Source organism: Heptranchias perlo, chromosome 12, assembly GCF_035084215.1.
Source record: "Heptranchias perlo isolate sHepPer1 chromosome 12, sHepPer1.hap1, whole genome shotgun sequence".
NCBI classification, from domain to species: domain Eukaryota; kingdom Metazoa; phylum Chordata; class Chondrichthyes; order Hexanchiformes; family Hexanchidae; genus Heptranchias; species Heptranchias perlo.
In genome coordinates this window covers 52,169,591-52,184,859 of record NC_090336.1, presented here as the reverse complement: position 1 = coordinate 52,184,859, position 15,269 = coordinate 52,169,591, and the positions used below count along the sequence as shown (strand labels likewise).

The following is a 15,269-nucleotide window of genomic DNA, read 5'->3' as shown; positions in this document are numbered from 1 at the left end:
CAATAGGATACAACATTGGTGGGGGGTGGGGGGGAATGTACCAGGTGATGTATGGTGTTTTTTCTTTCATGGTACAAGGCCCAGTTTATACTGCCAGGATCAGGCCATAGGGTTGATCAGGGTTGCTGAATTAGTTTGACTGAAGGTCCTTTCATTGGAAATGTCAGTAAGGTTAAGGTCTGGAGTCTAAGTGGACCTGTGGAAAAGTGGGAAAAATGACACTTCCTGTTGCATGTGAGGTGCCAGAAATTGGACAGTCCAAGTCTACATAGTGATTAATTCCCTGTTTGAAAGCTATTCAGCTACCAAACTGATATGAAGGTCGGTTGTACAGGAGAAGGATGAGTGTTGCGTTCTCCTATATGATGAGAAGATCAAGTAAATAACTTTTTATTAGGAAAGGTTGGCCATGATATTACCCACCCACCAATTCTAAGTGAAGGAAGCTTCTCCATCACTGTTCGGTTTTGGGCTGGGCATAAGGTGGTAGTCTCCGAAAATGGCAACATATTGGACCATCAACGTATGACGGCACAGAGTGGTGAGACGCAAATTGCACCAGTACACTAGCATCAGTGAAGGTGGATACTGATGTGGAAGGATACTAGCAGAGGATAATACGTGTGTATATTTAAATAAAATGCATATATGAAGAGCAGATAAGTATTTATTAGTGATACTGCTTACCTGCAGAGTTACCTTTACCTTTAACGTCAGCTGAACAGAAAAGAGCTGTCATTTATACTTCCCACCTGCAATTAATATAACGTTGGTTCAGTGCCTGTCAGCTGATGTGCCCATAAACCACAATGCTAATCATATCAGTGTCCATTTCTACTGTACAGACCCATTAAAATGACAGGCAAGTCACTTTTGCGGAATAGTGATGCTCCTCTGCTCTGGAACCACAAAAGTATAAGGGGTTCCCTATGCAGGTGAAGCCCAATACATGTGCAGTAGCTATAAGCTGCTGATCTCTGCTTAGCCAGTCTAGGTCAAGGTTGTGCTTCATCCTAGCTGCAGTCCGTGTTATATGCCAGCTTCAGCTGCTCTCTTTTCCCTGGACACTTTGCTTCCTGGCTCCAGTTTCGTCAAGACTGCTGTACTCAAGCCCCACTGTCCTCCGACCTTCCACAGATCTAAAGTTATTCTGGCGCTCAGCCTATCTTACACTGTTTGGATGTGAAGGTCTCATAATCCAGATATGGACTGTGGTTGACATTTGAGTGGCTCAGGTGTTTGCAGTGAATGCAACAGCATAGCCCCCACCCCCACTTTGCGCCTACTTGTCCTCTGACCAGATACAGCACACCTCGCTGACCTGGTTTCATATCAATATGATACACGTCTGATCTCAAGCTAAAAGGAGCCGTTGATCTTTCCACCTGTCTCCTGGCACCAAAAGGTACCAGTTTGCTAGTTTGAAATCATACTGTGCTGGCATCTAATCCTGCCACAAGGTTGATTGGATTTAAAATGTCCAAAGTGTGCAGCCCCTGAGCAAACTATTCCTGGAGAAAACTGAGGCTACCTATTTAGTGCAATTAAAACTCACAAACCTAAGGTTCTAACTCAATATAATGTTACAATCACTACTTATACCTAACCCGTTGTCACTAAATGCAAAAAGTGCATGGCATTGGAGACCAGGAAACAAATGCTCAAAACCCTTAGCGACTATTTACATATCTATCTTTATAGTGTATATAAAACCTGTGTAGTCTGTAAATTAGTGGATTATATGTACATGAGGCACTTCAATATATTTTATAAAACTAGTTAAATGAACCTTATGATTGTGACAGTTTGCTTAAAATGTTTTAGAAAGTAATTGTGAAATTATTTCTCGAGCAGCATTGGAGTGGAACAAAAAAACCCTTAAATTCAAGAAAGATATGACCCAATGGTTTCCAAGAATTATAGCCTATAAAACATAATTTTTTATTTCCTTCAGCAATTTTCTCAGCCAGGTTTCTCCCCTACTCTTTCAACCCTCTCCTGAAGGCTTTGACTCACTGGGGTACATTTCAATGGATGTCTCAGCCAAATGGCCAGTATTCATGTCTGTGCCTCAACAGGAAGTGTTGGCAAACTACTCGACCATTTGGGGGTGAGCGGGGGGGAGTGGTGGAAAGAGGAGCTGAATCCAATCCTGTCCTTAGCCAGTGCCTTTCCACACATTTACCGCAGGGGTTGAAGGAGAGCAATCAGGAGAAGGAATCCTGGCTGAATTTCCCAGAGGCGCTAAAGCCAATTACAGAGTTCCTATCACTTCCCTAGCATATATGCATCTAAGTCAACACATACAATGGACAGAACTTGAGTCCTTCCTGGTCTGTATGGCTCAGTTACTCATTGGATAAATTCACTGAACCATTAAGAAGTAAAAGCTAAATTCTCACTGCTGCCTTTTCTCTCCTTCAGAATGGAGCCGTTGAGTGCAGGCGACTCATGTGTCCTCCTCTAAACTGCCCGTCAGATTTTCGGCCAGTGTACAGACAGGGCAAATGCTGCAAAGAATGTAGACGTAAGTAAGGAAACTGACAACTACTTGACATTTCACTGTGTTGTACACGTGGTTTATCAAAATAGGCACAATTCTTTCATTTTTACTTTCACTTCATTACAGTTAGTAATAAAGTTATTGTATAAAAAGGGATTATAAGGTTGGAGGACTGCTTGTCACTTGAAGCCTTCATTTTGAAAATGTGAAGATTTTGGGGCAAAATGCTAAGTAGAGGATTCCCCTTCTATCGCTTTTCTTTCCTTTTGTGTTGTGTTTTGCTTTCCCTCCTATTCCCCGCTTTCAATGGACTGCAAGCCACCCTCACACCACACACCACAACAAGATTGTTGCTGAGAGCTTGTATTTTCCCAAGAGAATTTTGGGCACAAAATCTGCTTCCTGCGAAACTGCCAGCGTATGACTCTTCTGATTGCTCCTGCTGTTTTACGTTGTTTTGGTGATGATTGTGGACATATACATCACCTAGACAACAAAACTAGGCAACCGTGTGGGAAGCTGAGGGGGCAAAGACCAAAATTAGATGTACGTACGTGAATGCCAGAAATATTTGAAACGAAGTGATGGAATTAGTGGCGACTGGAAATGATGGTGTTGTGGAATTGGAGAGATGGCTAATTCAGGACAAAGGAGGTGAAGGATACACGAAGGAATGGTGGAAGGGTTATTTCATCTGTGAGGGACAGCTGAGAAATGAAGGTCGTCGAGCTAGCACCCCGGGGAGCTTTGAAATTCATTAGGTAGAAAGGGGCCAGGATAACGTTTGGGATTTGCTGCAGACTTGCAGGTTAAAATGAGCAAAATGACTCTTCACTTCATGACGATATTTGAAGAGGTACCACGAGAAGAAAGCTGGTGCTGATGGGGGACTTCAACCAGCCCAACACAAAATGCCATTTGGGAAGCACTCTGACCTTGTCAGTGTAATGTATGACTGCTCCCTGACTCAGTGCTTCAGAGAGCATATAAAAGGTTGTTGGTTCTCTTCGAGGCTCAGTTCTTGTGTGTGACCCAGATTCTGTTTAGGGAGTAGAAGTAGTTGAACAGCTAGATGATAGTGACAATAGTGCCATAAATTTCAGTCTCAATTGTTAATTAAAAATGTTCCTAAATGTATCAACAGGGAAAAGAAAGAGAGATTAGAAAAACAAAAAAAAAAGTTTTTTGAAGCTTGAAGGGAGAGTGTGATCACTGGCTGATAAGATTGTATAGAAGCAAATCAAATGCAAGATGTCAGGATGCTAAAACAGAATTAGAAAGGGACACAGCAGCAGATGCAAAACAAAATGCCAAAAAAATTTCTTCCAAGACTACATTTTGAGAGGTAGTCAGGAAGGAAGTTAAAACCTTCAGGGACCAATATGCAGTTGAACAGGAGATTGTTAACATGTTAAGTAACTACTGCTTGGAGGATTTTTTTTATAATCTGGGAGGAAACTAACAATAGTTGATCCAACATCAAACACACGTTATTTGTGCTTCAGGATTTTGACATTAGTGAAGCAGAAATGGGCTGAAGGCAGTGAAAAGCAATAAATCCCTCAGGGTACTTTGAGAAACAAGGGATTAGGTTTGTCAAGCAGTGACTGTGTCAGTTTCAGGGAGTTGGTGAAGACGGGGGAAGGATCCAACAGACTGAAAATGGGCAAATGTATTCTCGTATCGAGAACGGGAGTCAGAGTCGGACAACCTGTCAACTGCAAATTCGTTAGCCTGACCTCAGTAGTCAGAAAACTAAAGGAGTCAATAATTAGAAAAAGATGGAACCGTATCTGTATCAAAATGAGCTGAGAAGTGACCGCCAATGTGGCTTTATAAGGGATAGATATTACCTGACAAACCTCAAATTTTTTGAGGAGGTGACATTTCAAACTGATGAGAAAGGTAAGGGGGGCGGGGCTGTGGGCAAGGGAGGAGAAGTTGTATGACATTTTGGACCTAGATTTCCAAAAGACCTTTCATAAAGCACCACATGGGAGACAACTGTACAAACTAAGTGAGCATCAGGGTAAAATAAGAACATGGGAACAGAAGTAGGCCATTCAGCCCCTTCGAGCCTGTTCCACCATTCAGTTAGATCATGGCTGATCTATACCTCAATCCCATTTACCTGTCTTTGCTCCATATCCCTTTAGATAGCTAAAAAGCTATCTAAAGGGAAGGACGCAGAGGATAATGGAAGGAAAACTAGATCATAGTGGGGGAAGGTATTACTGAGGTTCCCCGGAGGTTGAGCTGGGATCCCTGCAAGGCCTAGTATCCATAAATGACCTTGAATTTCAGTATTTATGCAGGCTAGTTAAATTTTTTGAATGTCACCAAGCTACAGACTGAGAAGGTAGACAATATCTTGCAAAAGGTAATTCAATAGAGTTTGTAGTTTGCAAATGAACTTCAGACAAATGTACGGTGCTGCATGTTGGAAGTAATATGAATCACGTCTGCTCTGTGAATCGAAAGGGAAGCTGAAAGAGCCCTCAGGTGTTTGTTGACTTGTTGCTTATAATGTTGAAACAGCATGAAGTGACAATAAAGAAAGCAAATAGATTCCCTTCCCAAATCAGATGAATTCAAATCTTCAGGGTCTATGCTGAAACCGTACGCTGCTTGATCAGGCCACATGTGGATACACTGACATAGGGGAGCCACCATACCCTGGTATCAGAAGAAAGAGCTTGGAGGACTGATGTGATTAGCTAAAGGAGTTCTTCTCTCTTGAAGGGACATGGCTTAGAGGGAACCTTATAGAGGTAGACAAGATCCTGAATGGGATAGAGAAAATACATCTGTAGTAGTACTGTCAAATATGCCAGGGCAGCAGGAGAAAAATATATTGATTCATGCTGTGAAGTGCAAATTGAGGAGAGATGTCAAGAAGTATTTATTTATTTACATAGATGGCAATGAACAACTGGAATGGGATGCCAGAAAGGGTGGTTCAGGCCAGAACACTGGACCTATTTAATAAATAGCTGGAATAGAAAGACAGCAGGATTGGTATTCTGGAAGCATGAGAGCAGGTTGGCTGAAGGGCCTTCTTTATCAAAATCTTTCCATGTTGAGTGCTAGATCCTGTAAATGTGAAAATTCATCCCAGGATGTTGTGTTCTCATTTGACTCTTACTGACACTGGCATTAAGCATTAACAGTAGTGTATGATGCAAAACTGAAAACTCAAATTTGGTGGGAATTTTGCCAGCTCATATTCACTGTCAAAAACACGTTATTGCTGATGTTAACTTGTGTTTTAAAACCCCAAGTGAAAAATATAGCCCCAAGTAATTTATTTATCTCTAAAAGCAGCTTTGCATTCAGTTCTAGCAAAGGTTGTAATACTGAACTGTTTCCCCTCCCTGAGGTTACGATTGGATCTATTATACGCTAATAATAGAGGCAATGAAAAATCAACTCAAAACATTCTGTTACACTTCAGATATTCTTTTTAAAGGTAAACACAGCTTACAAAGGGTCACTGTTCTTGGTTTAATGCACAATATAATAGTAGTTTCAAGCTTTCACATTAGAAGAAAAATTGGCTTGCAGACTTCCCTTTGAGAGGGTAATGATTAATACTGGTTTGTTATAGCTTTATCAGCCCATAGTCATTTCTGACCTGTTTCAAAGTAAAGTTTAAAGTTGAGTTCAAAAGTCATACTGCAGTCATGGTGGGATCCACCCTGGCTGCTGTTGTGGTGCCACAACCTGCTTGTGTATTGGTGGGAAAGAATCAGAAGGTGTTTCTGTGCTCGTCTGGTTATTTTGAAGCCAAACTCAAATACAGTCTTCTCATTTCAATTCCTATTAAGTGTCAGCTTGGCTCACTGGTAACACTCTTGTCTTTGAGTCAGAACGTTGCAGGTTCAAGTCCTACTCCACGACTTGAGCATATAGTGTAAGCTGATACACTGGTGTAGTACTGAGGGAGTGTTGCATTGTCATAGGCGTTGTCACTTGGATGAGACATTCAGTCAAGGCCCTTTCTGCCTGTTGATGCGGATGTAAAAGATCCCACGGTACTACTTGAAGAAAAGTTCTCCCTACATTTATGCCTCAACTAACACTACCAAAAACAGATTAACTGGTCATTTATCTCAATGCTGTTGGTGGGACCTTGTGTGGAAATTAACTACCAAATTTGCCTATATAACAACGGTAATTAATCGGCTGTGACACACTTTGGGATGTCCTGAGGAGATGAAAGGCACCATATAAATGCAAGTTCTTTCTTTATCTCAAAAGTAAAATACTGCGGATTCTGGAAATCTGAAATAAAAACAGAAAATACTGGAAATACTCAAGTCAGGCAACATCTGTGGAGAAAGAAACAGAGTTAACCTTTCAGGTCAAAGACCTTGCGTCAGAACTGGAAGAAGTTGAAGATTAAACAGTTTTTAAGCAAATACAGAGTCAGGGAAAGTGGGGGGGGGGAAGTGGAGGAAAGAACAAAAAAGGTCTCTGATAGGGTGGAGGGCAGGAGTGATGATGGTGCAAGACAAGGATGGTAATGGGACAAGTAAAGAAACAAAAGATGGGTCTAGAGGAGCTGGAAATGGCAACATCAGGACTGTTACCAGCACCTGCTGTCTGAAAAAATGGGAGCAGTGGTTATGATCTGAAGTTATTGAAATCAATGTAGAACCCGGAAGATTGTAAAGTGCCTCATCAAAAGATGAGGTGATGCTCCTTGCACTTTCGTTGAGCTTCATTGGAACAGTGTAGGAGGCCGAGGTCAGAGGGCAGTGGGGCAGAGAATTAAAATGGCAAGTGACCGGAAGGTCAGAGTCATGCTCTTGGACTGATAGGATGTGTGCAGCAAAGCGATCACCCAATCTGCTTTTGGTCTCCCCAGTGTAGAGGAGACAACATTGTAAGCAGTGAATAGAGTATACTAAATTGAAAGAAGTACAAGTAAATCACTGTTTCACCTGGAAGGAATATTTGGGGCCCTGGACGGTGGGAAGGGAGGAGGTGAAAGGGCAGGTGTTGCATCTCCTGCGCTCGAACTGGAAGGTGCTGTGGGGAGGAGAGCAGGTGTTGAGGGTGTTGGAAGAGGGGACCAGGGGACCAGGGGACCAGGGTGTCGCGGAGGGAACGATTCCTTTGAATGCTGGGGAAGATGTGCTTGGTGGTGGCATTGCACTGGAAGTGGCGGAAATGGCGGAGGATGAAATGTTAATTGTGGAGGCTGGTGTGGTGGAAGGTGAGGACATGAGGGACCATATCATGGTTCTGGGAGCAAGGGGAAGGGGTGAGGGCAGAAGTGCGGGAAATAGGAAGGACACGGTCGAGGGCCCTGTCAACAAAAGCGGAAGATAATCCTTGGTTGAAGAAAAAGGAAGACATATCAGAAGCACTGGTGTGGAAGGTGGCATCTTCAGAACAGATGTGGCGGAGATGAAGAAACTGGGGGAAGGGAATAGAATCCTTATAGGAAGCGAAGTGGGAGGAAGTGTAATCAAGGTAGCTGTGGGAGTCGGTGGGCTTATGGTAGATATTGGTTGACAGCCTATCCCCAGAAATGGAGATAGAGAAGTTGAAAAAGGGAAGAGTTAGAGATGGACCATGTGAATCATAGAATCATAGAAAGTTACGGCACAGAAGGAGGCCATTTGGCCCATCGTGTCCATGCCGGCCGAGAAACAGCTAGCCAACTTAATCCCACTTTCCAGCACTTGGTCCGTAGCCCTGTGGGTTAAGGCACTTCAAGTGTGCATCCAAGTACTTTTTGAATGAGTTGAGGGTTTCTGCCTCTACGACCCTTTCAGGCAGTGAAGGCGAGGGAAGGGCGGAAATTGAAAGCAAAGTTGATGAAATTTTCCAGTTCGGGGTGAGAGCAGAAAATGGCATCAAAACAATCATCAATGTACTGGAAAAAAAGATGAGGGAGGGGACCTGAGTAGGACTGGAACAAAGAATGTTCCATGTATCCCACATACCTTTTGTGTGTGTGTGTGTGTGTCTCTCTCTCTGTCTGTGTGTGTCTCTCTCTGTCTGTGTGTGTCTCTCTCTGTCTGTGTGTGTCTCTCTCTGTCTGTATGTGTCTCTCTCTGTCTGTGTGTGTGTCTCTCTGTCTGTGTGTCTCTGTCGCTCCCCCTCTCCCGCGCTCAGTCTTCTTCCCCCTCTCCCGCGCTCAGTCCCCCTCCCCCTCTCCCGCGCTCAGTCCCCCTCCCCCTCTCCCGCGCTCAGTCCCCCTCCCCCTCTCCCGCGCTCAGTCCCCCTCCCCCTCTCCCGCGCTCAGTCCCCCTCCCCCTCTCCCGCGCTCAGTCCCCCTCCCCCTCTCCCGCGCTCAGTCCCCCTCCCCCTCTCCCGCGCTCAGTCCCCCTCCCCCTCTCCCGCGCTCAGTCCCCCTCCCCCTCTCCCGCGCTCAGCCCCCCTCCCCCTCTCCCGCGCTCAGTCCCCTTCCCCCTCCCCCTCTCCCGCGCTCAGTCCCCCTCCCCCTCTCCCGCGCTCAGTCCCCCTCCCCCTCTCCCGCGCTCAGCCCCCCTCCCCCTCCCCCTCTCCCGCGCTCAGTCCCCCTCCCCCTCTCCCACGCTCAGTCCCCCTCCCCCTCTCCCGCGCTCAGTCCCCCTCCCCCTCTCCCGCGCTCAGTCCCCCTCCCCCTCTCCCGCGCACAGTCCCCCTCCCCCTCTCCCGCGCACAGTCCCCCTCCCCCTCCCCCTCTCCCGCGCTCAGTCCCCCTCCCCCTCTCCCGCGCTCAGGCCCCCTCCCCCTCTCCCGCGCTCAGGCCCTCTCCTCCCCCCTCCCGCGCTCAGGCCCTCTCCTCCCCCCTCCCGCGCTCAGGCCCCCTCCTCCCCCCTCCCGCGCTCAGGCCCCCTCCTCCCCCCTCCCGCGCTCAGGCCCCCTCCTCCCCCCTCCCGCGCTCAGGCCCCCTCCTCCCCCCTCCCGCGCTCAGGCCCCCTCCTCCCCCCTCCCGCGCTCAGGCACCCTCCTCCCCCCTCCCGCGCTCAGGCCCCCTCCTCCCCCCTCCCGCGCTCAGGCCCCCTCCTCCCCCCTCCCGCGCTCAGGCCCCCTCCTCCCCCCGCCCGCGCTCAGGCCCCCTCCTCCCCCCTCCCGCGCTCAGGCCCCCTCCTCCCCCCTCCCGCGCTCAGGCCCCCTCCTCCCCCCTCCCGCGCTCAGGCCCCCTCCTCCCCCTCCCGCGCTCAGGCCCCCTCCTCCCCCCTCCCGCGCTCAGGCCCCCTCCTCCCCCCTCCCGCGCTCAGGCCCCCTCCTCCCCCCTCCCGCGCTCAGGCCCCCTCCTCCCCCCTCCCGCGCTCAGTCCCCCTCCTCCCCCGTCCCGCGCTCAGGCCCCCTCCTCCCCTCCGTCCCGCGCTCAGGCCCCCTCCCCCCCGTCCCGCGCTCAGGCCCCCTCCCCCCCCGTCCCGCGCTCAGGCCCCCTCCCCCCCCGTCCCGCGCTCAGGCCCCCTCCCCCCCCCGTCCCGCGCTCAGGCCCCCTCCCCCCCCCGTCCCGCGCTCAGGCCCCCTCCCCCCTCCCGCTCTCAGTCCCCCTCCCCTCGTCCCGCGCTCAGGCCCCCTCCCCCCCGTCCCGCGCTCAGGCCCCCTCCCCCCTCCCGCTCTCAGTCCCCCTCCCCCCTCCCGCTCTCAGTCCCCCTCCCCCCTCCCGCTCTCAGTCCCCCTCCCCCCTCCCGCGCTCAGGCCCCCTCCCCCCCGTCCCGCGCTCAGGCCCCCTCCCCCCCGTCCCGCGCTCAGGCCCCCTCCCCCCCGTCCCGCGCTCAGGCCCCCTCCCCCCTCCCGCTCTCAGTCCCCCTCCCCCCGTCCCGCGCTCAGGCCCCCTCCCCCCCGTCCCGCGCTCAGGCCCCCTCCCCCCCGTCCCGCGCTCAGGCCCCCTCCCCCCTCCCGCGCTCAGGCCCCCTCCCCCCTCCCGCTCTCAGTCCCCCTCCCCCCTCCCGCTCTCAGTCCCCCTCCCCCCTCCCGCTCTCAGTCCCCCTCCCCCCTCCCGCGCTCAGTCCGCCTCCCCCCTCCCGCGCTCAGGCCCCCTCCTCCCCCCGTCCCGCGCTCAGGCCCCCTCCCCCCTCCCGCTCTCAGTCCCCCTCCCCCCTCCCGCGCTCAGTCCGCCTCCCCCCTCCCGCTCTCAGTCCCCCTCCCCCCTCCCGCGCTCAGTCCGCCTCCCCCCTCCCGCGCTCAGTCCGCCTCCCCCCTCCCGCGCTCAGTCCGCCTCCCCCCTCCCGCTCTCAGTCCCCCTCCCCCCTCCCGCGCTCAGTCCCCCTCCCCCCTCCCGCGCTCAGTCCCCCTCGTCCTCGTTTCTTATATATGTCCATAATTCTAATTTTTCATTAGGCTCTTTGACAAGATGGATAGGTACTATTAATTGCTTGTATCTGAGAAGCACTTCCATCACACTCCATTTCAACAGTAATATCAAAGCTATTATCAATTTTATTTCTAATTCGCCTGTCTTGCCACATTCACTGAGGGTGTACGTACCATGCCTGAGGCTGTTACTGAAACATGGCTCACAGTATTCATCTCCAGTCTTGTTCTAGTTGAATTCTGAACATATAATTGTTGATTTTTTAAAAATCTTAGCTTGACAGCAGATCTGGGTAAATTCCAAACCTCCTGGGTCAGCCCATCATAGTTAGTTTTTATTGCTCACACTGTGATGCTGGAACAAATAGTAATATTACAGTAATAAAACATCGGGAATAGCTTTATTCTTGTAATTTAACCATGTATTCCTAAAATGTACATTTAAGATTCAATTCTGCCTACTTTTTCTGCCAATTTTTTCATTTACCCTTTTCCTGAAAGTGTTGATTCCTTGTTGGCATATAGTTCCATGTGTGATTTAATGGGGTGAATAAGAACAGACAATTTCCTCTGTTTGCGGAATAAATGATGTGGAGTCAACAATTGAAAATTGTCATTGAGTGCGAGGAGGGAGGTTAGGAGATTTTTTTTTACAATGCTGTTAAGAGCATGGAATGCTTTGCCACAGGAGTAGTTGAAGCAGAGACCTCTTTTAAGGGGAGAGTGGATGACCACTTGAAGTACTTGATGATAGAGGGCTTTGGTGGAGAGAACAAGGCATGTTATTAGTTTTATGTTGCTCTAGCAAAGAGGCAGCACAGACATGAGGGACCGGATGGCCTCATTCTGTGCTGTAAATGTCTATGATGCCCTTCAGTATCTTGCCAAGTGGCCATAAGAGTTGATCACATGAGCCTTGATGGTGAGCATCAGCAGTCTGTTTGACCCATGCGGTGGTGGTGACAAAACTGCTAAGTACAATCCTGTCCTCTTCTGACTTCTTCACACATACACTTCCACCAGGGGCAGCTGAATCGGGGTCAGGAGCAAGAACTTTACTGCCCCCCCCCCATCTTAATCCATCGGTGATGAAGCTAAATGTGCAATCTCTACCATCATCTTACCTGACCTTAGACAACCCAGCACAGATCAGGGAGTGAACCTGGGACCTTCTTGGTGTGTATAATTCAACTAATCATTCCCATAATTCAAATTTCTCGCCTTCATTTTTGAAGGATCTGATTCCCACTTTGGGATACGGTTTCTCACTCGGGTACCTTGCCTATGTGACCATTGTTCATGTGCAGGCTTTGATGTCAAGTGTCAACAGGCTATTCACCCATGGAGGATGAGATGCATCATGGCTGAGCTCAATCATGTCCTCACTTGACCTGCATTATCAGAAGGAGGCACTGGATAGTGACTCCGAGTAGCAATCCTGGCTAATTTTCTTCTTCTCAAACCCTGGGATGTATTAATTGTACCCATGTGACTTATATAAGAACATAAGAACATAAGAAATTGGAGCAGGAGTAGGCCAATCGGCCCCTCGAGCCTGCTCCGCCATTCAATAAGATCATGGCTGATCTGATCCCAACCACAAATCTAAAGAACACAAGAAGTCGGAGCAGGACCCGGCCACATAGCCCCTGGGCCCTCTCCGCCACCCACAGGGCATTGACCGATCCGAACTCAGCTTCATGTCCAATTTCCTGCCCGCTCCCCATAACCCCTAATTAGTGTTAATTGTATTCAGGTGGCACGTATCAATTGGGAACTCTTGTATCCTTTTATAAGAGAGCTGATCGAGGGTGTGATGTGGGTGTAATGTGGAACTCTGTGAATAAAGGCTTGGAAGCAACTGAAGACCAGGCTCTAGTATTCTATTCTTCACCACCTGGCTGTCCAGTTTATTACAGGATGCTGCAGCCCACTGTAACATCCCTGCTGCTGTTCCAGCTGGGATCAGCTAACTCAGCACAGACTGGAATTCAAACTTGAAACCATCCTGGTCTGCATCATTCAGAGACAGAAACTTGATCTTAAAATACAAATTTAATTAAAAATTATACTTTTCTTTTGCTTATCTCATTTTCCCATTTGTTTCAATTCTTGCTTCTACCACGTTCCATCTCTTTTCTAATTTTTACCAACAACTGCTATAACTATAGATCTTAACAAATCTTATTTTCTGTTACAAAGGTAATGTTAACATTACTTTGTCTTTTTCTGCCTAAATATCCATGGTCCAATTTAGAGGTAGGAACCATATTTAAAAACAAAATACTGGTTTATGAATGCCTGAAAAATGGCTCCAGAGGTGTTTTTTAGCCAATCAAGGAGATTGACATGACCATCTCATGCAGCCAAATCAGCTCTTGACGTGATTTTCTGGCGTTGAACAGAGAGACCTGTTGTTATTTGGCACGTTGTCTCATCAGCAGCTCCAGCAGTACGATCAGCTCCAATTGAGACTTTGTTGGGGCTTGGATGTGATTGAACCAAGGGTTAAGTGTCTAATGCCATGAGCACACTCTGTCTCTAATTAACTGAGAGAAGCCTGAAGAATAAAAGCTACACAATGCATCCTGTAGGCTTTGTGTTCCAATATAGATCTTAATAGTCACAATAGGTTTTTTGATGGGGAGGGGGAAGGGAGAAACAGGATGAATTGATTCTAATTCTCTCACTTTGCTCTGTCTGCCATGCAGTTTTATTGGATTTAAAAATTGCATAATTATTGCATTCCAGGTGAAATCATTCTAAGAGAAAAATAAGTGCAGTATAATGTGTGGTGTATGTGGATTTAATCCATTGTAATTTCCCCAATGTTGTGAAACAACTGCATTTTGTTTTTGTAATGAAGGCAATGTTTTCTGGTTATATGCTTCATTCAGATTAAAGGAGCTGTAATTTTCAGTGTGGTCTCGCTGTTTGACAGGCAGGTAACTGCAGATAAAACTGAGTATTGAAGTGGGTGAGTGGAACTAGAAGGAATGTCCCAAGAGTGTTTGTTGCAGAATTGACGACTTCTGCAAGCAGAATATCCAATGCCACATCCTTGTACAAGACTTGCATTATCAAATGTATTGCCTATTGTTAAACACATTCCAGTTTTTTTTGTGTGTCTTCAAAGCATAGTTATAATATGGCGACTTGCCAAGGGATGGAGCACCTTGTGTGGAATACGCTGTTTGTGTCACGTGGGAGGATATTGCAGGCAGTTAATCAAGCAGCAAGAAGATGTCTACGTTATTGTGCAAAACTTCATAATGGATGGGTCACAGTGCTGACTAGGAATTGTACAGAAAGATCATCAGCTCCTGCTCTTCACCCAATTCAACAACAACAACAACAACTACTCGCATTTATTTAGCGCCTTTAAAGCAGTAAAACGTCTCACGGTGCTTCACAGGAGCACTTTCAAACAAAATTTGACACAGAACCACTTAACGAAGCAGGTGACCAAAAGTTTGGTCAAAGAGGTAGGTTTTAAGGGACATTTTAAAGGAGGAGAGGTAGAGAGACGGAGAGGTTTAGGGAGGGAATTCCAGAGCTTTAGGGCCTAGGCAGCTGAAGGCACGGTGGAGCGATTAAAATCAGAGGCCAGAATTGGAGGAGCACAGAGATCTCTGCGGGTTGTAGTGCTGGAGGAGGTTACAGAGATAGGGAGGGGCAAGACCATGGAGGAATTTGAAAACAAGGATGAGAATTTTAAAATCGAGGCATTGCTGGACCGGGAGCCAATATAAAGGTCAGCGAGCACAGGGGTGATGGGTGAACGGGACTTGGTGCGAGTTAGGATACGGGCAGCAGAGTTTTGAATGAGCTCAAGTTTACAGGCTGAATCAGGCTGACTTCTCCATCTCATGGAGCTCTGCCTTTTGGTCCTTCCAGCTGACAGAAACAGTAGAACTGCTGCTGGAATTGCGGGAATTACGAAACCTCACATACGGCTCTAGCGATTTACTCAGCAGGAGTGCACTGGATTAACATGATAGCTCCGAATTCCAGCAGCGCTGCCCTGCTTCTTCAATCAGGACCTGCTGTAATGAGGATTCCTGAGACAGTGGAAGCTGTATGGCAATCCATTGCGCTCCTGCTCAGAAAGCCGGTAGTGCCGCCTGTGACTGTTTTAAACACCTACATTCTCACCGGCAGATCAGCTGCACAAGGTGCTGTCAGCGCCTCATCTCACTTGTATGGTTGTGTGATTGGTGGGGGAGCGGAAAGGACGATAGCTCATGTTAGAGCAACTGACTGATCCAGGTTCACAAAGGCTGATCCTGAAGATACCAGCCTGCTTGCCCCCACCCCTCCCTTATCCCATCCCCCACTCCCGCCGAATGATCTGCATCCTCCACAGGCACCTATTAAATCAACAACAACTTGCATTTATATAGCACCTTTAATGTAACAAAACATCCCAAGGCACTATATTTAGGAGCATTATCAAACAAAATTGGACACCAAATCAAAGAAGGAGACATTAGGATAG

At 48.1% G+C, this 15,269-nt stretch overlaps 1 protein-coding gene across 5 annotated transcripts in view; it reads left to right on the top strand.

Moving 5' to 3' along the window:
• LOC137328029 (protein kinase C-binding protein NELL1-like) overlaps positions 1-15,269 on the top strand; it is a 617,180-nt gene that overhangs the window by 100,354 nt on the left and 501,557 nt on the right. For all 5 annotated transcript variants that reach the window (XM_067994100.1, XM_067994101.1, XM_067994103.1 and 2 more), the window contains one exon: positions 2,425-2,527. In XM_067994100.1, coding sequence (XP_067850201.1) covers positions 2,425-2,527 — 103 coding nt within the window. The remainder of the gene's footprint in view (positions 1-2,424; positions 2,528-15,269) is intronic.